The sequence below is a fragment of the Alligator mississippiensis genome, chromosome 7, assembly GCF_030867095.1.
Source record: "Alligator mississippiensis isolate rAllMis1 chromosome 7, rAllMis1, whole genome shotgun sequence".
NCBI classification, from domain to species: domain Eukaryota; kingdom Metazoa; phylum Chordata; order Crocodylia; family Alligatoridae; genus Alligator; species Alligator mississippiensis.
The window spans coordinates 41,896,811-41,918,415 of NC_081830.1; the positions used below are offsets into that span (position 1 = coordinate 41,896,811).

Below are 21,605 nucleotides of genomic sequence, written 5' to 3' on the forward strand. Positions count from 1 at the left end.
CAAAAAAGACATTATAAGGTCACTTTGTCAGCACTAGAATTATTACCTTCCTGAGTTAATTCAAAGCCCCTAGTGTATTTAGGTTTGTATTTAAGATGATGGAGGTTTGTATTTAAGAAAATGGAGGTAAATATTACAGAATATTTTTATTGTGCTATATAGCACTGAGGATGGATGGAAGACTCCTGTTTAAATATAAAAATAATCATACCATGCTACTTCTTTAAAATAAGTAACATTGTAGCTCCTCAAAGCAGCAGTCAGGACCAGTGGGCTCCTATAGTACAAATAGAAGGAATGGGATGTGGGAAGTTGGATCAGGGAAAACCATAAAAAGAAAAACAGTAACATAAGCCAACCATAGGATATAGCAGATGTCCTTACACATAGCTGCCTTTTCCTTTTTCTTGAGTGGAGGATGGTCTTTGGTCTTTTGATTGCTACAGATTTGTAAGAAGAGGACACAGATGCTTTCTTCTGAGGTGCTTTAAGACACAGTCTTTGAAAGAGAAACAGCAACAGTTCTCCTCATCCCCCACCTTTTTTTGGGAAAAAATATTTATTTCTATATATATAAATATATAGAACTGTACCTCTAACAACCTGTCAAGTGACCACTATAGTTCACTTGACAGACCAAAACACACGGTGATCAGTGAATGTACCTGAGTGGCCCTTCTATCTGCAGACGAGAAGAGAAATGAGACCCTAACAGTAAGGGTCACTTTTAAGACACGTGGAGCCACATTTTGTTTTAAATTAGTCCTCAATAAAAAGGTCTCACTTTAAACAATTTCTCCAGTGCCAATGGCATACAGGTTTTATTTACCACCAGATTCCCTCCTGCTTTAGTTGATTTAAATAACAAGTGGTCTGGGTCACTTGACTAGTGCTGGCTGCCCCAGCACCCATTTGAATTTAAAAGCAGGGTTTCTCTCCTGGTGGTTGGAGCATAGCCACTTGTCCCTGAATAGCTCCCTACAAATAAATAGCACCTCTGGCCTCTGTACGTGCTGTTGAGTTCACTTTGGAAAAATAGAGGATTGTTTTCCCAAGAATATTTTGATTTTGTTTCCTCTATGACCTCAAATTTTCCCAAGACCAGGTGCTAGCCCTCTGTATGAATGTCAGATGTACAGGTCCAGTGAGAGAGGGATGTCCAGTTGTAACACAGCTTTTTGCTTTGTGGTTCAGTAAATAATGCTCACCAAAACAGAAATCATGGAATCACAGCCATGTGGATCAATAAAAGATGTTCTGCATAAAAAGGGCTGAAAATCAATGGAAACTGCAGTTTGTGATGATATACATGAAAGTTTGGCATTTTAGAAGAGGTCATGATCTAAATCTCCTCTATTGTGTGAGAAATAGCTGTGTGAAATGTTAGTGACGAGGACCCTAAACCACAGGAAATAAACCTTGTTTCAGGATTCATTACAGACATTATAAGATGTGCTGAGTTTTAAGTTTCATTAAGGTTTGCACACTTTAGTTCTGAGCAAACCTGCCTGACTGCTGAGTCACAGCAAAAGATGACCTCCCCATAGGAAGCAGGCCCCTCTGACTTCCAAATCAGTGTTCAGGCTTCAGCAGCCCCAGGAGAAAGAAGAGAGACCAGTTCAGGCAGCTGCAACTTTAAATAATTTTTCTGACCTCATCCAGGGCCCTGGGCAAAAAAGCAGCCTCATTGGAACACTGTTAATACAGACCAGTTGGCACTCCAGGATTTGGCCAGTCACTCAACTGGTTTTACAGGTTCTGTTGAGGAAACTTAAGACAAGGGGTCTGGACACAAAAAGGGGGTGTGGAGGTGGGAGGTGGGTCTCTCCAGTCCTAGAGGAAAAAAAATATACAACACAAACAAGATACACCGCAAAATAAAACCAGAACACACTTGACCACACACAGCCCCAAGTGTGTGTGGGTGTTACATTAATAACAAAATTTTCCAGCTTAGATGGGTTATTTGAATATAGGTGCAATAGGTACGTGGATTTGTTGAGGAGGCCGGAAGAAGGAAGGCCAATGGAATGCTCCGTTTGATCTCAGGACATCATACATAGCAGCACATAAAATCCTATGCCAGTGACTGATCTATACAGGCTTCTCTCTCTAGTAGAGATCCACCACGCTGTGAATGCACATGAGCCAAATGAAAGAAAATGTTATTCTCATACCGCTGAAGCTGAATAGGATTTCTGCCACTGAAACCAGGGGAATAAGATCAGGTCTATGAGCGACTGCAAAGGCAAACTATGTTTTGTGTGACCTAATTAAAAATTACCATTTAATTATCATTAATTTTATTTAACTGCAGTTGCCATTAGAAGTGAAGTTAACTTCTGCTGCTACTTAACACAGGATCTCTTACTTAGCCATCTTCTTTTATCTACGAAACAGAGGGCACGTCTACACATCGCCATATGGCAACATTGCTATGGCACTTCCAAAAGGAAGTACTAAAGCACAGCTCAGTACAGGTGGTTACCGTGCCGTGTGTGCAGCGTACAGGTAGATTTTGCCGCTACATTGCCATAACGGGACACTATACCAGGAGAGTGTGCCACTACAGTGAAGTAGTTCGCAATCATGTGTAGACCCGCGTGATCATTACCTCACCATAGCGCACTGTATGGTGACGTAGCGCGTTGCTACATCACCATAGGGCAACGTGTGGACACACCCAGAGAGCCTTATTCTCCCAATATTAATACTTTTTAATTAAATAATTAAATTTTGTCTACTTGAAGCCTTTGGCTTCCCATTTCAATTTAATAGAGAGTGAAAGCTGTGAACTCCTTAACTGTGTTGACCAGTAGTAGAAAGCTCTGGCTTTGTCAGTGATGGGAGCACTGAGGAGAAATGTGGATGTCCAACCATTGTGATGTCTAAATTAAAAAACAGTGAATTAACTTTGGGTAAAAGAGATGTTTTAATGAACACACACGTGTGCATACACACACACATACAAATGTATGTATGTGTTTATGGCTTATATTCTTTATTTTTATTGGCAAGCTTTTGGGCTTAGCACAACATTAAGGACCGTCACTTCAAAAGTGGAAAGGAATAGTAAACATGGGTAGATCTAGGATTTTGAAAAGGATGCTACAGATGGTGTAGTCCATCATTCCATAACATGAAATATTTTACTTCAGTTGAAGAGAAATTAGTAGGTTTACTAATAAGCTAGGGCAGGGGCAGGCAATTATTTCGGGTGGAGGGCCACTTACCCAGTTTTGGCAGGCTGTCGATGGCAGCATGGGTAGCCCTGCCCCTTCACAGGTGCACCACCCCTTGACAAGTGCCCTTCCCCCTGGTTACCATCTTGGGACCAACGTCCCAGTGTCTTGGGACCAAAGTCCCAGGGCCAGCACCGCTGGGGCCCAAAGCAGGGTGCAGGCTGGCAGGGGTCCATGGAGCTGGGCTGGGCTGCACCAACAGGGAGGGGGGAGCTGGCCCGGCTCCATAGAGCCCCTGCCAGCTGGGACCCTGCATTTCTGCCACCCTGCTCTGGGCCCTGCCGGTACTACTGGCCCCGGGACACCACCGGTGCAAGCCCTGTGCTCCCACTGGCTCCCCACCTGCTCACACCCAGTGCCCCCCAGCCCCGCAGTACAGGCGGGGGGCAGCACACGGCCCCGACCCCCTGCTTGCCAGCAGAGAAGCTGGTGCTGAGCATGGGGAAAAGTGGCCCCTCACCTGCCCCATGGCTGATGCCCCGCATTGCAGGTGCTCACAGCCCACGCAGGGCTGTCTGGAGCAGGCACAGGCAGCCCCAGGCAGGCTGTGAGCGGCTGCAACATGGGGCGCTGGCCATGGGGTGGGCGAGGGGCCGCTTTTCTCTGTGCTCAGCAGCAGCTTGTAACCTGCACCACTGCCAGCCTGGCAGTGGGGCCAGGTTACAAGGTGGTGCTGAGTGCAGGCGGGGGGGGGGGCGGGGGGGTGAGAAAGCAGCCCCTCCCTGCCCCATGCTCAGCGCCCCGCGCTGCAGCCACTTGCAGCCTGCCTGTGCCTGCTCTGGACAGCCCCACACGAGCTGCAAGCGCCTGCAGCATGGGGTGCCGGCCATGAGGTGGGCAAGGGACCACTTTCTCCGTGCAGGGTAGGAGCCCAGGGTAAAGCTGAGTGTGGGGGGGAAGCAGCCCCTCCCCTGCCCCATGCCTGGCGCCCTGCATTGCAGGCGCTTGAAGCCCGCATGGGGCTGTCCGGAGTGGACACAGGCAGCCCTGCGCGGGCTGCAAGCAGCTGCAGCGCGGGGCACCAGGTGTGAGCGTGGAGGGGCCACTTCCCCCCCTCCCCCTGCACTCCTTCCTTGCCTGGGGTCCCCGCCACTTACCTGAGCTTCCTACACCAAGACAGCCATGTGCTCCCAGCCCAGTAACCCCAGCTGGGGGTTCTGGCTGGGGGGCGAGGCCTGTTGCTGGAGCCCACCAGGTTTCCACTGGGTCCTACTGCCCTTGTTTCCTGTCATTTTTAACAGGAACCAAGGGCAGAGAAATATTAATTTTCCAAATTTTTTTAGGGGCCCCGTGGGCCAGATAGAATGGCCTCATGGGCTGGATCCGGCCCGTGGGCCGCATTTTGCCCACCCCTGAGCTAGGGACTTAGTTCTATACTGTTTAAGATCAAAGCAAAACCAAATACAACTTTATTGGAATGTGAACTAATTTGCTACATTCATCTCTCTCATGCTACAAAATATACATACATCTCTTATTGAGATTCATAAAATAAAATCTAACTTTCTTGAGCATCTTGACAGTGCACCCAACATTTCACTGTTAGTCACATCCAAATCTGAATTAATATTCACCTGAGTTAATATTGCCACACCTGAGTTAAGGTTTTAAATTAGAACTCAAAACAATCTTTAGGGTCGTGAAGTAGAAGAGAGATACTACCAGGAATGGTTAACAGACAAGAGAATTGCAAAAGAAAGGATAGCTTGATTAAAGGACCATCAAGACAGTTAAAAAAGAAAGTCATTAACACCTGTGAAGTAAAGAGAAATTACCAGGAATCACGTAGATTACAGTGAGCCATGAAGTCAATGGCTCCCTCAGCACTGCCCGAATAGAAATGCTATTGCTCCTCCCAGGCAGTTGGTTTTAAAATTTGGATAGAGTAGGAATCAAAGGAGCGTGCAGTTGCACCACTGCACTCTTCCCCCCTCTCCCCACCTTGGATCCACCTCTAATGGTAAATATCTGGTGTCTTTGAATTCTGGTAAAGCAAACAAATGAAAGACAACCCTTGGCTAATTTTAGTGCATTTGTTAGACCACTTGACGTTGACAGTTAATGTAAAATAGGTGTTTTTGTATCTTCTGCTTGGAAATGTCTCCTTTGTGTCTTTTGAAAGTAATGTAAATCAATTTGAGACCTTTACTTTGGCTACTTTGCTTCTCAAGTTCTGATTCTTAGGCTATCAATTATATATCAGTAGTGCCTATGCCATTAACTCTGTGAATTTTAAGAAAATAATGAAACGTAGAGGTATGTAAATGCAGGACATCATAACTTCCAGTTTCTAAAGCCTTTAGAAAAGTGTATATACAATAAATAAGACACTAAGGAAGGAAAAAGGTGGCTTGAGGTAGGTAGGTAGATGAGAAAGAGAGGAAGAGATTTAAGTATATATTAATCTGTGCAGGGGATACACTGTAAAAATATAACAGTAATTATTAAAAATAATAGAAATGTTTAATGTATTGTACATGACTGACTTGCTGTTGATCTAAGGGTGGAAGTGTGTTGTACTTTAAAGCAAGTATGTCGGTTTTAAAATAAAAGGTAGAATTTCTGGGAAAAGATGAAATAGTTCTTGATATAGAAAAAGAATTATTTGAAAATGCCTTAGTACAGATTTCCCAGAGCTTAAGGTACTATGGAGGTTTTTTGTTTTTTTTTTATTAGAGTCATCTTAAATGAACCCAGTTTTCTTTCCACGGACAATATGGAGTTAGAGATACTAAGGGCAGAAGGCTTTATGATCAGGGGTTGGCAACCTATGGACTGTAGGCTGGATTGGGACCTCAAAGCTATTTTAGCCAGCCTGGGAAGCCAGGGTGATGGTGGCAATTTGGCAATGAGGGAATCAAAGGTGACAGTGGTGGCTGAGGGATTTGTCATTAAGGGAAGCGGCAGCAGTGGCCCACCTACTTTGGCCCATGAATGGTAAAATGTTGCCTACCCCTGATCTCAACTGTTCCCCCTGCTTGCGAGACACAGATCACAGAATTTCCACACAATTTATAAGATGGAAAACATACCCACAGGCAACATACTTTAAGTCTTATTTTATTCCTACCATTGCTTCCTTCTAAAGTCAGTCAGCAGGAGCCACAGGTCTGATGTGCATTCCGTTAAAACCCAGATCAACTCTTGTAAGTTGCAAAAGTCAGTAGAGAGGCAAATCTGGAAGTGGGTATGCGGGAAGCAGACTGTGTTTGGTTAGGTGGGGTGGGAGGTAAAGCTGGCTCAGAATCAGGGCTTGAAGATGGCTGTGATAATCAAGGAAACACTATGAAATGTATGAACTGTGCAGGTGCTCTGAACCTCTAAATTTAGGATCCCTGTAGAAGTCATCAAGGCCATGAAGATGGAATTCAGGTGATTGTACTAGGTGTCCCTAAGGCTTGGAAATTTTCAGTGGTGCCTCTGTAATGTCATTTGAAAGAGAGATGAAAATGGAAAATCATTATGGACTTGTGTAAAGCGATAATTTTTTAGAGATCATCACTTCTAATCTATTCCAGACTTTAAAAATGCTGATAAAAATGCTGCTCCCAACCTAAGTTGATCTAAAAAGTCAAATAAGTATATTTCCCCCACTAAAAAGTAGAAAGGTGTTTTTTTCTTGTTTTATTTTTTTAATGTTGTGTTTACATTTGTTTATATTACATTTTCTAGAGGAACTTCTATTTCCTTGATACTCGCCTATCAAGAGAAACTGAAAAGCCTCAGGTTATCACACATCCCCACCCTTTACCATCTGGAAAGAAACAGATATTATTAAAATGCTGTTATCATTTTGTTAGAAAAATATTTTATGTACACAACAAACACATAAAAAGGATCTAACTAAATGAAATATAGTCAAGCCATGTATTTGCCTTTCTATTGCTTCCTGTCTGCAATGATGACCTGTTCCTCATTTCACTTCCCCTCTCCTTTTAAAACTGCTAAAAATTCTTCTTTTTCTCCATATATAAAACATGATAAAAAGGCGAAGTCCTTTTGTCAACGATTGCACTTTGTGCCATCCATCTCTTTTGAAAGATCTAACAAAATATCTATGAAATTTATATTAAAAAAAACCCTGATGTCTTACAGTTTTCAATACAAATCAGCATTTCTTAATCCTCACTTTACCAGGTTTTCTGCCTAAAGGTTTTTTTTAATTGAAGAAATAAAAAAGAGTAAAACCAGAGTAAAAAACTCCACAATGTTATTTGTATTATGGGCAGTGTGCAGTGACTTAGTTACAGCATTTGAGCCTGCAAAATTCCCACCTTCGTTGAAAGCTAGACTGATCCTAGAAAAACACATTCATTTTCTTTCTTTTCTTCATATTACAAGGCTTTATTCAGGAGCAATGACCAGAAATGACTAGGGTCTGGCACTTCACTCTGAAGGAAGTTCAGCACTTTCCTTAGTGAAATAAAGTGCTGTTTCCCTTTGAAATATTTTAGATCCATTGTAGATCCAGGAATCACCTGGGTTAAGGCCCTGATTCAGCAAAGTAAGTGCTGGAAGGGGTCATTTATCTAAGGTGAGGGGTTAGTCTGACTTAAATCTTTGCATACAAACTGCTGTGGAGTAAGTATTCTAAAATAAGTGCCTCCAAATAGCCAGTTATGGATTAGTTCCCTCCATATCAATGCATCTACATTGCAGTCACTCTTTTCATAATAAGCATGCAGCACTCTGGGTGGATATCCCATACTTCTTTGTCCTACTGCTGGGTCATACGGCATTCTAAGTTTTCTCATAGCGCGTTATCGGATATCAGAATTCTCAAATTTGAAGTCAAACTTGGGGAGACTCCTCATGTCATTCTGGAAAACCTAGTTTATCCTCTTCCTTCCCTAACTCTAAAGCCACTTACTGGTCACTTGGATGGGAGAAAGTACCTGTTCAGCTATACCCTAAATAGCGGCAAAATGAAAGCAATGTGCGTATTTGCAATTCCTGAATGGAAGACAGAGAAACTGAATGGCAAAGACAGACAGATGTGCAATGGTTGCCTCATACTGGTGTATTTTCACAGCTGTTAAGGGAGACACTGTCACCAAGGGGTAGGAGTGGAGTTGCAGATGTACACTTCATCCAAGTCTAAATCCAGCCTATTCCTCTATCACTGCCATTGCACATCTTTTTATTTGCCTCTGAAGTGTCCTAGTGAATACTTCTCCAAGCTCTCAAAAAGTTAATTCCTCTATAGTTTGTTTGGTCCCCTAATTTCATGTTGTATGGATCAGGGCTATTATTGCTTTCTTCTATTCACTCTGTACTTGCTCTTTGTTTGTGAATATTAATGAACAGCATCTGCATTGCCTTTGTCACATGTCCCTCTTCTGTTCACAGCAGCTCCGCAGTTGCCTTGTCATTTTCCAGCACCAGTTTTTAAAGCTTCCTTTGAGATGTTTACTTCCTTGTCTAAGAATGCTGTCTGCTTTCTTTTGTACTGAGATCTCACCAGCTACATTTTACACATTGTACTGCTCTTTGAAATAGTCTTTCCATTGTTTTACTTGGCTTGCATATCCTCAATTTCTCATTGTTTGTGGGCAGTCGCTGTGCCCTGCCAGCCTCTGGGGGCACCTGTCATTCATGCCACAGACTGTTTCTTTCAACTCATTGCAATGAAGATAGACATGTTTCAGCTTCTATCTTTGAGTCATCCAGCCCTAGGCCTCTGGCTCATTGGTAAAGCTTCTCGTTTCAACTGGAGGAAAATCGGTGTTGTGTTAGATGTGATGAAGCACCTCGCACGGCGGCGGCCCTTGAAAAACTGGATGGGCCCCTGCCTCCCCCGAGCCTTACAGAGAAACAACGGCCCCCTCCGGCTGCTGGTTCCTACTAGCGCTCCCGGGCCCCGGGCGTGACGCGGCCGCCTGTGGCTGTCCCCGCTCTGCAGCGGGGCTCGAGGAACCTGCCCACCCTTTCCCACCGGGGCGGCGCGAGCGGGGCAACCAGAGCCACGCGGCGGGGCTGGTCGGTGATGACGTTACACCCCCCCCTCCCGCGCGAGGCCCCCCAGCAACTACAGCTCCCAGGCGCACGCGCGAGGCCGGCGCTCGTTGGCTGGCGGCTCCGTGACGTCACGTGTTTTGGCTCGACCAGGTCACATGTCGCTCGGGGGGCTCCTTTGTTGTGAGTCGCGCAGGAGCGCGGGGACGGGGGCAGGTAAGTGCGCGCTGGGTCACCGCCCCGCGGAGCGCTGCGGCCGGAGGTCTCCTCTCCGCGGCTCCGTTCCGCTGGGCTGTGCAGGGCGCGCCGTGACCAGCTCCGGAGGAGCCCGCGGACTCGCCCGGGGCCGGGGCTGGGCTCCGTGTGTCTGCAGCGAGCGGTGCGGCCGGTGCCCCGGGCCCTGGACTCGCGGCGTCGCGGACCTGCCAGCTGTGGGGGAGGGGTGGGAGCGGCGCGGGGCAGTAACGGTCCCCGCCGCCCCCAGCTCGGGCTGCACCAAGCCACTGTGGGGAGATACCGACAGTTCCGGACCCCCCCCCCCCGGCATTTCTTAACTGGTCCAGTCCTTCCTTGCTGCCCCGGCCTGACAACAATGTTTATGGGCGGGGCTGCCTCCGTGGCGATTGGCTCCGAACGCGCGGGTGGGCGGGACTTGGGCCGCGTAGTCTCCTCGTTGATTGGGCGAGATATGCCGAGGGGGAGGGGGGGCGGCTGAGGCTGCCCAGGGTGAAGGTGAGCTGGAGGACGCGCGCATGCGCTTGGGGCGGCCGTGTCAGTTAATGCCGAGCTGGGGCCATGGGCTGGGTGCGCATGCGCATTCCCGCTTGCTCCTGTCCCCGCTGCCAGCTGGCGCGGGGGGAAGGGCGCTGCAGGCCCCCCGGGCGTGGGCGGGATCCGGAGGGCGCCCCGCAGATGCGGGTTGTCTAGGGCCCTTGGCTGTGCCGTGACATTCCGGGAGGTGCGGTGTCCTGTCCCTTCACTCCAGCCACGGCCCAGACTGGCCTTAGCCGGGCCTGAGGAGCTGACTGCATGAGGGAGGTTTTCTAAAGCAGCTGGAGACCTGGTTGAGGTCCCTCTGTGCCTCGCCTATTTTTGCTTAGCTGGTTTCAGGGAATCCCAGGCGGGCCCCTGTAAAAGTACAGCTCTGCCCTTGCACCCTGCATTGGCCAGGTCAGGTCTCTGGTGGTCCTTCACAGCCTAGAGAGGTCCTTAGCCCCGTTATCCTGAAGTCTGGCAGAAGGTGGGGCAGACTTGCACCTTGTAGACCAGGAGTGGGCAAAATACAGACTGGATCCAGCCCACAGGTGCGGTTTGTCCAGTTTACAGCAGGCCCCTTGGTTCCACCTGGCCATGGTGTGTTCTGCCCCTGGGCACACAGTGGGGCTGGGCCGGCTCCACGGCTGGACTGCCTTTCTAGGCAGCCCAGATGGCGATGGCTTCTTCCAGGTGCCACCGCTGCTGTTCCCAGGCCTGTGGTACCAGCGGGGACCTGTGCCACACGGCCCTGACCCGACCCCCCTGTGCCTCCTCTCTCCAGGCTGAGCATCAGCGGCACCAGGCAGAAACTGTTGCTTGGTGTGGGAGAAAAGCAGCTCCTCCCCCTCCACTGGGCAGTTCTCACTGTAGCTGCCCGGAGCCTGCGCCACACCGGGCTGTCCTGCGCTGCTCCCTTGCAGCACAGAGAGCAGCTGAAGGTGTGGTAAATGGTGCAGTATATACCATATACTGCACAGCCACTCATCTGGATGCAGCTATTAGGCTTTTAACTGTGTTTTTCCTAGTCTACCTCTAATGCCTGGACTCTACTGTTGCTGTCCAAGAATGGTTCCCTACCTATGGTCTGTAAAAAAACATGCTACCTCTGTTGCAGGGTGGGTGCTGACCAGCTCAGGGGGGTACATGCAGGGGGCTCCCATACATACCCTACCACACCTTTCCCCAAATATAAAAACCCCACAAACACTGGGCCCACCCACAAACCTATACCCATCTCCCACAACATACAAGAGTAAGATTTCATTTTGAGCTATTATGCAATCACCTCTATATACACAGTGCAAGTGCACACAAATCAGGACAATTTAAAAAAAAATAAAACATGTTATTGTGGATTTTTAGTATATCGGGGGGGGTTCTGGTTCCAAGATGACAGACCCCCCTTCCCAAAAGGAGTACTTCTGTGAGCAAAGGAAGCAACTTCCAGTGGCAAAGGTCAGGAGTTAGGGGCAGGACTTCTGGTCCCAAGATGGTGACCAGCAGGCAGGGCGCTTGTCAAGTGGCAGAGCCACCCTTGCGGTCATGGTCGGCTCACCAAACTCATGAAGCAGCCCTCCAGCCGAAATAATTGCCTGCCCCTGTTATAGACTATCTAAATTGGAGATGTATTTCCGAGTCTACCCACCCTGGTGAAAAAGGGCATGTTTTTGTTTTCTGATGTAAATGAATATTGGAGTGAAATAATTGGAAAAGCTTGGAAGAGCACAGAATAGTTTCTGTGTGCTGCACTGATAACCCTAGATAACAAATATAGCTGTAGTTAAAAATAACATATGTTAATTGTAAATTTTGATCACTTTAATTTCAAATAATCTAGACCCTTGCTGGTAGATTACACACTGAGAGTCATAATAGTGACTGCTTTTATAGTACATAGAGTAAACAAGGTAGGGGCGTATTGCTTCAGCCTGGGAATATTGCCAAGTGACTTGAAACTACAATTTCTCACATAGGCAAGATTTCCATTGACCTCACTAGGACCTTTTGCTGAGTAAGAGCAACAGAAAGAAGTTGTATGCTACAACCTTTTGTAGTACCTAACCTTTTGAGGTTTTATTCCTTTGTGAATATGGGGGGGAAAGGGTATAGGCCAGGTTGAAACCTTTTAGATCAGGATTCTACTAATATGCAGTTAGCCCCGTAGGCTCAAAGTGTGTATATGGAATCCTCCTGATGGTACCTGATCAACTAGCACCTGTTGTAACATATGCAAAAATATATACTTAAATAACCTTAAGGCTGTGATACAATCAAACAAAAGCCTGTAGCTTGGATTTGTCTGAATCCATGTGTGATGCAAGTCACTGTAAACAGGAAAAGTCAACAGTGCAGGCTAAAGACAAGTATGAACCTTAAGTTTCCTAGCTTTTTTCCATTGTTCTTACAACCTTAATGTGTATTTTGTCTTTTTTTTCTATTTCCTTGTTTTTATGGCATTCTTAGTAACAAAGGAAATAGTGAAGTGTATAAACATATGCTTAAACTCAGTCTTGCCATTGTTACACACTCAACACTTGTCAACTAAAATTAAAATTGACATAAGGAAATCCCATTTAGCTGAAGCACTGGGAGTGGATTGAATATTGCAAGTCACTTGGTTAGTATGTTTTGCTTTGGAAAATTATAATAGGTCACTGGTAAATCTAGTAAGTTTTCAGGTCAATTTAGTGAATCTACAATGCTTATAAGAAATGCATTAGCAATATTAACATGAAATTGTGGAAGGGAACCTAAGTAGTTTCTAAGGTTCTCTTTGGATAGTTTTAATGGTGACATGCCCAATTTAAAAAAATATATTTATATCTGCCATTCTTGGCCTTTCTTATGCTAAAAGGTCATCTAATAGTTCTTGTTTGCATGTGGGGTTTTATTTTCTGCTTGTGCAGTCCTAGTCTAGTCATTTCTTGTTTTGCTGGGATACTACAAGTCAAGGATATTTATGATGTACGCTCTCACCTTGATTGGTTGTTGAATCTTTAACAAAGGTATCCTTTAAACAAAATATTAAGCACTTAAATGTTTTTGGTTATATTTTATCTTAATATACTCAAAATAAATCTGTTCCTGTCACTTCCCCATCTGTAGGATGTCGTCATCTCGCTAGTTTATTAGCTACCTTAAGGACTTCAAGAGCATGTAAAATAACGAGCAGAAAAAGCAAATGCTTTAAAAAGCACACAATTTGTTTTGTATTTAGTGACTTAAGTTATATAAAAAAGTTGGAGAGACGAACCTATTTTCACTCCTCTTTCTAGGCATCTTAATTGTGAGAAACAATCCTGCCCTGACCAGAAGGTTAGACTAGAAAAAACAAGTATTGCCAGTTGCTAATCATGGGATGACTCATCACACATGAGAGAGCACAGTTGCTGGATATGCATGTTCAAATTGCCAATAAAATGATTAATCATATTGGGAATAAGTTTATATTTAGTAGGTAAACATACTGGGTTCTAGCCTTTATTTTTCTGTACTGTAGTAGAAGCCTGATCAAGATAACAATGCTCCTGCTGCTGTGTAACCATAGAGCTGCAACCCCCAGCACGCGTGCCATTAGTGGCACACGGAGACATTTTTCCTGGTACAAAAAAAAATTGTTTAATTTTTTTTATTTATTTTTTTTTTAAGTTGCTGCTCTGGGCTCTCCTGTGCAGCCACAAGTCCCAGCGCCACAGCAGGCACCGGGGTGGAGCCAGAAGAACATGGGCAGGGACATTGTTTGTGTTCTACTGCCCCCGCCCCTTGCTTCCAGCTGTGCACTTCAGCCCAGCTGGCCCCTGGAGGGAGCCGCAGATGGACAGGGCTGGAGCTAGGGTTAGGCACTGTGCAGGGTCACTGCCCAGGAGGTTTCCAGTGGATGGCAGAGCCCTGGGCCCAGGTAGGCAGACACCCTGTCCCACCTGGGGCAGCACTGAGGTGCCAAGTGCTGGGGCCGGGAGGTCAGGGCAGGGTCTGGGCAGCATGGGGGGAGATGCTGCGGGCAAGCCAGCCCGGTTGGGCCCTTAGGAAGGCGGAAGCTGGGCAGGAAGTGGGGGCAGCCCCAGGGCTCTGCAGGCTCAAGCTGTGGTGGGCAGGGGTGTTCAGCGCCACCTACTTTGCCTGTGGTGGGGCCTGGCCCGGCCCACGCGGCTCATCCTTGAGGAGCTGCAACCACCCTGTGCACGTGGAGATGCTGCCTGGCTGGGGCAGGACGCCAGGCTCAGGGTCTTCTCTATCCAGGGTCAGCCTCCCTGCACACTGGGCATAGCGCAAGGCTGGCTGCGCCCCATCCCCGCAGAGCTACACGGGCCGGCTGGGCCCCACCTCCAGTGGTGCTGGGCCCCCTGCTGTAGCCCGAGTAGCGGAGCCCTGGGGTAGCCCCCGCTCCCCGTCTGACCCCAGCTCTCCAGCTGCAGCCTTCCCAACGGCCTGGCCAGGCCAGCCTACCCCAGTGACTCCCACCAGTGCCTGTTGCTCCCTGCTCCTCTCGCCCTCTCTTCCTCCTCTCATCGTAACATGCTTAACAAGAAAAAAAAATTCACAAGTACAAGGCAGTACATGAAGTTTTATTTATTGTCATCAGGTTTTGAATTTTTAGAAAGCTTGGTATTTACTGTAAAAAAACAAACAAACAAAAAAAGCAACATTAATGTTTATTAATTGTATTAAATATGCAGTGCATCCTGCCATGTACCCCCTGCCCCAGTTTTGTTTTTTGTGGCACTCCAGCACCTTACAAGGTAGACATTGTGGTTTTTTCAGCACTCGGGCCAAAAAACGTTGCCTACTTGTGTCCTAGAGCATGTCTTAAGGTGTGGTGTTAGGCCTGCAGGCCACATCTGGCTCACCAAGGGGTTTTATCCGGCCTGTGGTGGGTCCTTTGACAGGGCAGCCTGAGCTGTGGTGTGTGTGCCTGCCCTAGGAGCTCCATGGGGCTGGGGTGGCATGGTGGCTGGACTTGATTTCCGGCTCCTTCCAGCTGCCACTACCAGTCTCCACTGCTGGAACTGGGCACCCTGGCCTATCTGCCCTGTGTGCAGTCTTGGAGCACTAGGTGGAGTGGGCTGATGGGGTCTTCATGGAGACCAGCCTGGGGCCTGCGCAAGTTGGGTGGTGGGTTGAGGCTGTGAGTGGGCAGGAGGAGCGTCTGGGAGCGGGAGAGACGGGTGGGGCCAGGGCTGGGGCCAGGATCACAGAATGGTGACAGCACAGGGCTGGAGCCTGGGCCGGAGCCACAATCTGCTGCATGTCTCTGTGACAGGTGCTGGTTCTGCAGGTAGGAATGTGCCAGGAGCAGATCGCAGGTCTGCCCCAGACTCCAGCACCACATTGTCATCACCCTGTGATGCCAGCCCTGCCCACCCATCTTGCTCCCAGATGTTTCTCCCCACCAACCTGTGGCCCCATCCCATCTGCCCATCCTAGTATGCCCTGCCTGCATGGGTCCTAGGCCAGTCTCCATGGAGCCTCCAGGGCTGAGATCCTTGTAAGGTGAGAGCGCAGTGCCTGGCTCTGAGGCAGAGCCACTTAAGGAGTGTTGGTGGGGTGGGGGCCAGGAGGAGCACAGACCCAGCCCACAACAACTCACCAAAACGCCCTGGTGTGGCTCTCTCCCTAAGTGGCCCTTTGGCCCAAATAATTACCCAACCCTGTGTTAGAAGATAAGTATACACTTGGTGATATATTCCAGAACTCTGATGCATCCCACAAGGAAAAACGGTATGAAGAGGGGGAGGGTGCGGGCACATGTGTGTGTATGTGCTTTATTTACTACGTGCTGATGAATGTTCTTAAAGACACTGTCTCTCTAGACCTCTTCCCCCGTGAAGATGAGGTTTAGGTCACTGTGATGGAAACTTTTATATAGTGGTGTCGTTAAGTGTGAATTCTTTTTAATAACATTTCTTTATTTACAAAAGCTCAAATTTATATACAGTTGTATTGGCATATAACTAATTTTTCTTAGAGAACAGATACAAGCTTTTGTGCTAGCATAAGTTGCATCTGCACTCTTAGTTTGCTGGTTTAAGTATACTGGCAAAACTTCTATAGTGTGGAAAAGGCTGTAGGCCAGCGGTTCTCAAAAGGTGTGCTGTGGCACATTAGTGCGCCATGGGAGCAGCAGAAATGTGCCGTGAAATATTATACTTTAATTAGTATCGGATCCGGTCTGCAGAGCTCCCCACAGATCTGGAAATTTGGCAGTGGGGGACCAGTGGCAATTAATGCTGTCCCTGCTACTCTGTCACCAAATTTCCAAGCCCTGTGTGGCAGGATCGGGCCCTGGCTGGGTTGACTCTGTGTGGCAGGATTAGGCCCATGGACTGGATCCGGTCTGTGGACCAACCTGAAATTGCTCCTCTGGCCCATGGGTCCAAAAGCTTAGGCACCACAGCATAAATCCATGCAAAATATATATACACACACAGACTAACATACGGAGACGCGCCCCTTCCACCCCCTGCCCCACTTTGGCTGTAATAGTGAAGAATGCTGCTCAGTTTAATCCAGAAAAAAAAGTGTGACCCAGGCATCAAGAGTTTGGGAAACATTGCTGTAGCAAAGACAGTGCAGACTTCAGGAAAATGCAAGAGCCATTTATCTACCAGTGAGTTCTGTCTAGTTCAGAGGTCTGCTACACATGATTCGTTGCAGGGTCAGGGCATTAAATTTAACAAAAGGATTTCAAGACTTGTAAATAGAGAAATAAGATCTTTTTGTTGTTGATTTACTAAATGAGCAAATCTGTTTTGTGTCAATTTTAGGGCCATATTTTGCCAGCCGTTTTGCAAAGAGTCCAGTGACTTCAGTGGTACTGTTCATGTAAGTAAGGGCTCCGGCCAAATTGTCTATTCTGTAATGTCATATTAGAGATGTATGGGCCACTCTGACTACTGCTACTCTGTACAAGAAATTCTGCCCTTTGGTAGATTTTTCCACTTGCCTCCTTAGTACAGACATTCAAAAAGCTGAAGTCTGAATTGATTCAATCTTTGCAGGTTAGACTGTGACTGCTACTTTTCCAGTCCTGATGTATGTCTCTTGAAGCCAAAAAAGCTGGGTTTCTTTTTCTCTCCTAACGGCACCAGTTAGTTCAATAAAAGATTATTACCTCAATATTATTACCTCACTTCAAATCTTTTTCTTATGCCCTTGCACTATCGTGGGTATGAGGACAACGCAACAGTGTTCCATGAACATTTGATGAAGATGTATAAATTACTGTTATTTTACTATTTGACTGATGATTTTTGTGGGTATCCTTGTATATGTTCATCTCAAAAAGCAGGTAGTCTGTATATGCAGTTTGAGGGCATTTTGATTTCAACAAGTAATAAGTATGATAGTATTAATTGCACTATATATTACATTTTTAAGCTTATAATTATCAAATAATGATCACCATAATTCTTGTTTTACTTCTATGAATAATTCCATGGAAGCTAATAAGACAGTTAAGTGTGGTAAAGTGAGTATGGTTTTGACCTGTCATGCTGTACCCTAAGGTAATCTGATTTCATGCTAGTTTTATGTTGGTTTAACTTCACTAACCTCTGTGAAATTATTCTTCTTTACGTTGGTGAGCTCAGAATTAGGTCATTAGGGTTTATATTTGTATATTCACAGTTGCATTTCCCTTTTTATGTTTGATGTAAGCACCTGTTCTGCCTTGGTTTCTCATGCTGACTAGTACAGGACTTTGCTGAGTAGAGTTCAGTGTTAGTGACAGTAGGAGTACAACTGGTGAATCCTAGCTTATTTATAAGTAAATGAAAAAATGAATGAATGAATAAACACACACATCTGCATGTGTGTGTGTGTTTATAAAGTCAGGAGTTACTACTACAGAGTAAAATTATTGCAAAATAAATCAGACTATAAAGGTATAAAATAAAACATTCAGTGACCCCATACTAGCTGGTTGCTTTAGGCATGTTTTAGTTAACATATTATATTCAATGCAAAGCTATTCTTCAGGCAGTAACTGAAGAGGCAGTCTGTGTTTAAGCCCAAATAAAAAAAAAATGTATTTTGTGATCTTGATATGAGCTATTTAAAAGTAATGTTGTACCTCATATATAACTTATAAATGATTTCATTAAATTGTGCAGGAAAATTGAGTTACTCTATATAAAGAAGTAGGAGTATGATGGAAGTGGTTTTTAAATGCTTTTTTTTTCTTTTTGCTGAGTGAGGAAACCTATACAGTACAGTCTTTTTGGTTCTGTGGTTTGTCAAGATGGTGCTTTATAAAACCTTGTTTAAGAAAGTGTGGTTCATTATGTTCTATATTAAGCAATGATGTAGCCAGACATTGGTCTGGTAATATGCAGCCCTGAAGGTTCTGGCTAGTCAGGAAATAAAATGGCTGTTTGAAATAACATTTACTGATTCTATAGGTGGGGAATGAGACAAAACTAACGTTCTCTCCCTTGAAAACTTTTTGGGAAAAAATCTTTTGCACAAGTTGTTTTAAAATTTAAATTCAGCACATGTTCTAAACTCTTAAGATTATATTTAAACATTTAGAATTATGTATGTTAGATCTATTTATATATTTTTGTCGTTACCAGCATAGGAAAGCTGCCTTGTGATATTTTTCTAGGGTTTTAATCCAACATATGATTAAGTTTAGGAGTCAACAGAAGTGTTAAACTGAACTGTGCCTAAAGACCTTTTATTTTACAAAATAGTACTAATTTTGTGTGTCAGTGGAGTATGACGTGCAAAATTAATAGCATTTTGTTCACAGGCAACCTTTAATTCTGGCATTTTCTAACTTCTGAATGTTAAAAGAATATTTTTGTATGTAATAGATAACAAGTAGAGGTTGGCTGTAATCTTCGTTTATAAATTACAGATTGAAGGTAATTGCTGTCAGAAAAGGGAAATTTCTCTTCTAGCCCATGATTTGCTTCTAGATACAAATTATCAGTATCTATTTGGTTAATGGAGTTCTCACAAATAAGGATAATCTTGTATTGGTGCTTTATTTCTGCAGTACCTATGTCAGACTCTGGCATTATGTTTAACTATTTTTGCAAAAATGTATTTGCATATTAGTGTTCTATATGCCTTTTTAATTTAAACTTTTTCTTTAACATTTCAGTGTCTTTTTTTTTTTTAACTTTTAATTAGTTTCACATTGCACTTGCTCCTGCTTTTGGAATACCAAGAAAGAGGCAGTTAAACTGGAAAAGACTAGTGAATTAAATTTTGGCATCTTACTTCAGGGAAATTCCAGTTGATCTCACCATTGTGTTAATACAGTAATAAGGGTGCTATTTGATTAAAGGTCTGGATATGCAACATTGTTCTGCTCAGCATCTTTAACTCTTCCCATGGGTATATGTATTACAACAGAATATTATGTAGACAGTAGGGCAGGGTGGCTCCTAAGGATGCATCTACATGTGTGTTTTAACGTGCATTAGCTTATTTTAATGCGCATTAAAGCATCACTAAAACTGTGCTCTTTAGTTAATGCACATTAAAACAGGCTAATGCACATTTTCCTAATACCTCACACAAGTGCAGAGGCTGCTAATGCGTTGGAATTCCAGCACATCAGAGCAGACTCCGTTAATCGAGTATGCTGGAATGTGGCAATCGCTGCGCCCCGGCAGCCTCCATTGTCTCTCTTGAAACGAGTTTTAGTTCAAGCACCCCCACCACCACTTTCAAGCGTGGAAACACTGATACAGAAGACATGGTGGTGCTTTAGTTAGAGCAGCTTTCCCACATCCTCGGAGCATATGTAAAATTGCCCAGAAGTACTAGATTTGATGTGCATTAACTGATACACATTAATGCATGTGTAGACATACATGTGAGACTGACTGGTTCAAAGAGGCACAGCCTTTTATATGCAACAGCTTTGTCCGATGCTACAATGTTAGCATCTCAGAAAGTAGTAGGTTGTTACCTACTAGAGGCTATTCCTTTCTGAACCAGTTTAGAGCAGGGAGGTACTTTTTAGCAACTGACTTTTGCCTGACTTCAGCCCATTGCACAGAGGTGGTGATCTGTGTTAGGGTATTCTGGTGCACTGCAAAACATAACACCCTGTTAGCAAATAATATGCTGTTATCCTCTAGTAAACACTTATAGTTAATTTACACAATTTTTTAGAATGATTGGGCAGTGGTGATAACACAATATAAAACATATTAAAAGGAAAAAATCTTAACAAATGTAAGTTGTTGCATACTGAAATGTTTTAATTCTTCTAGCCTTAGCACTGCAAAGAAGACACTTGGCGATCTTTTCTCAATGATTCTATAACCAATTGATGTAACAATGGTACTAATACTGGGACGCAGACTGAATAGAGAGGATAGTGGGATCCGTGATTCCCCTGCATCCAAGCGGAAAGTTTTTGAAATGGACCCCAAGTCCTTATCAGGCCCTGAGTTCTTTGACTTCTCTTCAGGATCATCCCATGCTGAAAGCATACTCCAGATCTTCAATGAGTTTCGTGACAGCCGCTTGTTCACAGATGTGATTATCTGTGTGGAAGGGAGAGAGTTTCCCTGCCATCGAGCTGTTCTTTCAGCCTGCAGTAGCTACTTCAGAGCTATGTTTTGCAATGATCATAGAGAAAGCAGAGAGATGTTGGTTGAGATCAATGGCATTTTTGCTGAAGCAATGGATTGCTTTCTGCAGTATGTGTACACTGGAAAGGTGAAAATCACTACAGAAAATGTGCAGTACCTCTTTGAAACATCAAGTCTTTTTCAGATTAGTGTTCTGCGTGATGCCTGTGCCAAGTTTCTGGAGGAGCAACTGGACCCTTGTAACTGCCTGGGAATCCAGCGGTTTGCTGATACGCACTCACTCAAGACACTGTTTACCAAATGCAGGACCTTTGCACTGCAAACATTTGAGGATGTGTCTCAGCATGAAGAATTTCTTGAGCTTGGGAAAGATGAGCTTATTGACTACATTTGCAGTGATGAACTGGTGATCAGTAAAGAAGAGATGGTATTTGAAGCAGTCATGCGCTGGGTTTACCGTGCAGTTGAGCTGCGAAGGCCAGTGTTACATGAACTTCTAACACATGTGAGACTCCCTTTATTACACCCTAACTACTTTGTTCAGACAGTGGAAGTAGACCAACTGATTCAGAATTCTCCAGAGTGTTATCAGCTGCTGCATGAAGCAAGGAGATACCATATACTTGGTAATGAAATGATGTCCCCAAGAACTAGGCCACGCAGGTGAGGAGCTATATTTTCCTGTTTTTCTTACACACTGTAGAAGAAAGTGGTTTTGATATCCAGACTTGCATTTATTATTATTGTATAGTGTATCCCAAGACTAAAGCACAGAGAAGGAAATTTTGAAAGCCCCGTTTATTTTGATTTCTAGGAGTCTGCATTCATGCTGTGTTGTTCCCACTCCCCCCCTTCACACACGCACCATTCTAACTTCACTTATATAATCAGGTCTATTAAGGAAGGTTATTCACACACATAACTTTACTTATGAGTCTTTCTATTTGAAATTAAATGGGACTACTCATGTCAGTTCTGTTATTCAGATGTGTAGTAGTTTACTAAATGAGCTCTTAAGTACCTTCAGCTTGTTTGGTAAAGCCATATGCCTGCAGTGACTAACTCTTGTGCATTACACTCCGCCCACTAACCCATT

The 21,605-nt window shown here is 44.9% G+C and overlaps 1 protein-coding gene across 1 annotated transcript in view; it reads left to right on the top strand.

The window, feature by feature from the left end:
- Nucleotides 1-9,085: 9,085 nt before the first annotated feature.
- KLHL24 (kelch like family member 24) overlaps nt 9,086-21,605 on the top strand; it is a 28,662-nt gene continuing 16,142 nt past the window's right edge. Inside the window, exons 1-3 of the mRNA XM_014599153.3 lie at nt 9,086-9,413; nt 16,718-16,775; nt 20,186-21,172. Of these exons, the coding sequence (XP_014454639.1) occupies nt 20,253-21,172 (920 nt within the window). The 5' untranslated portion in view covers nt 9,086-9,413; nt 16,718-16,775; nt 20,186-20,252. The remainder of the gene's footprint in view (nt 9,414-16,717; nt 16,776-20,185; nt 21,173-21,605) is intronic.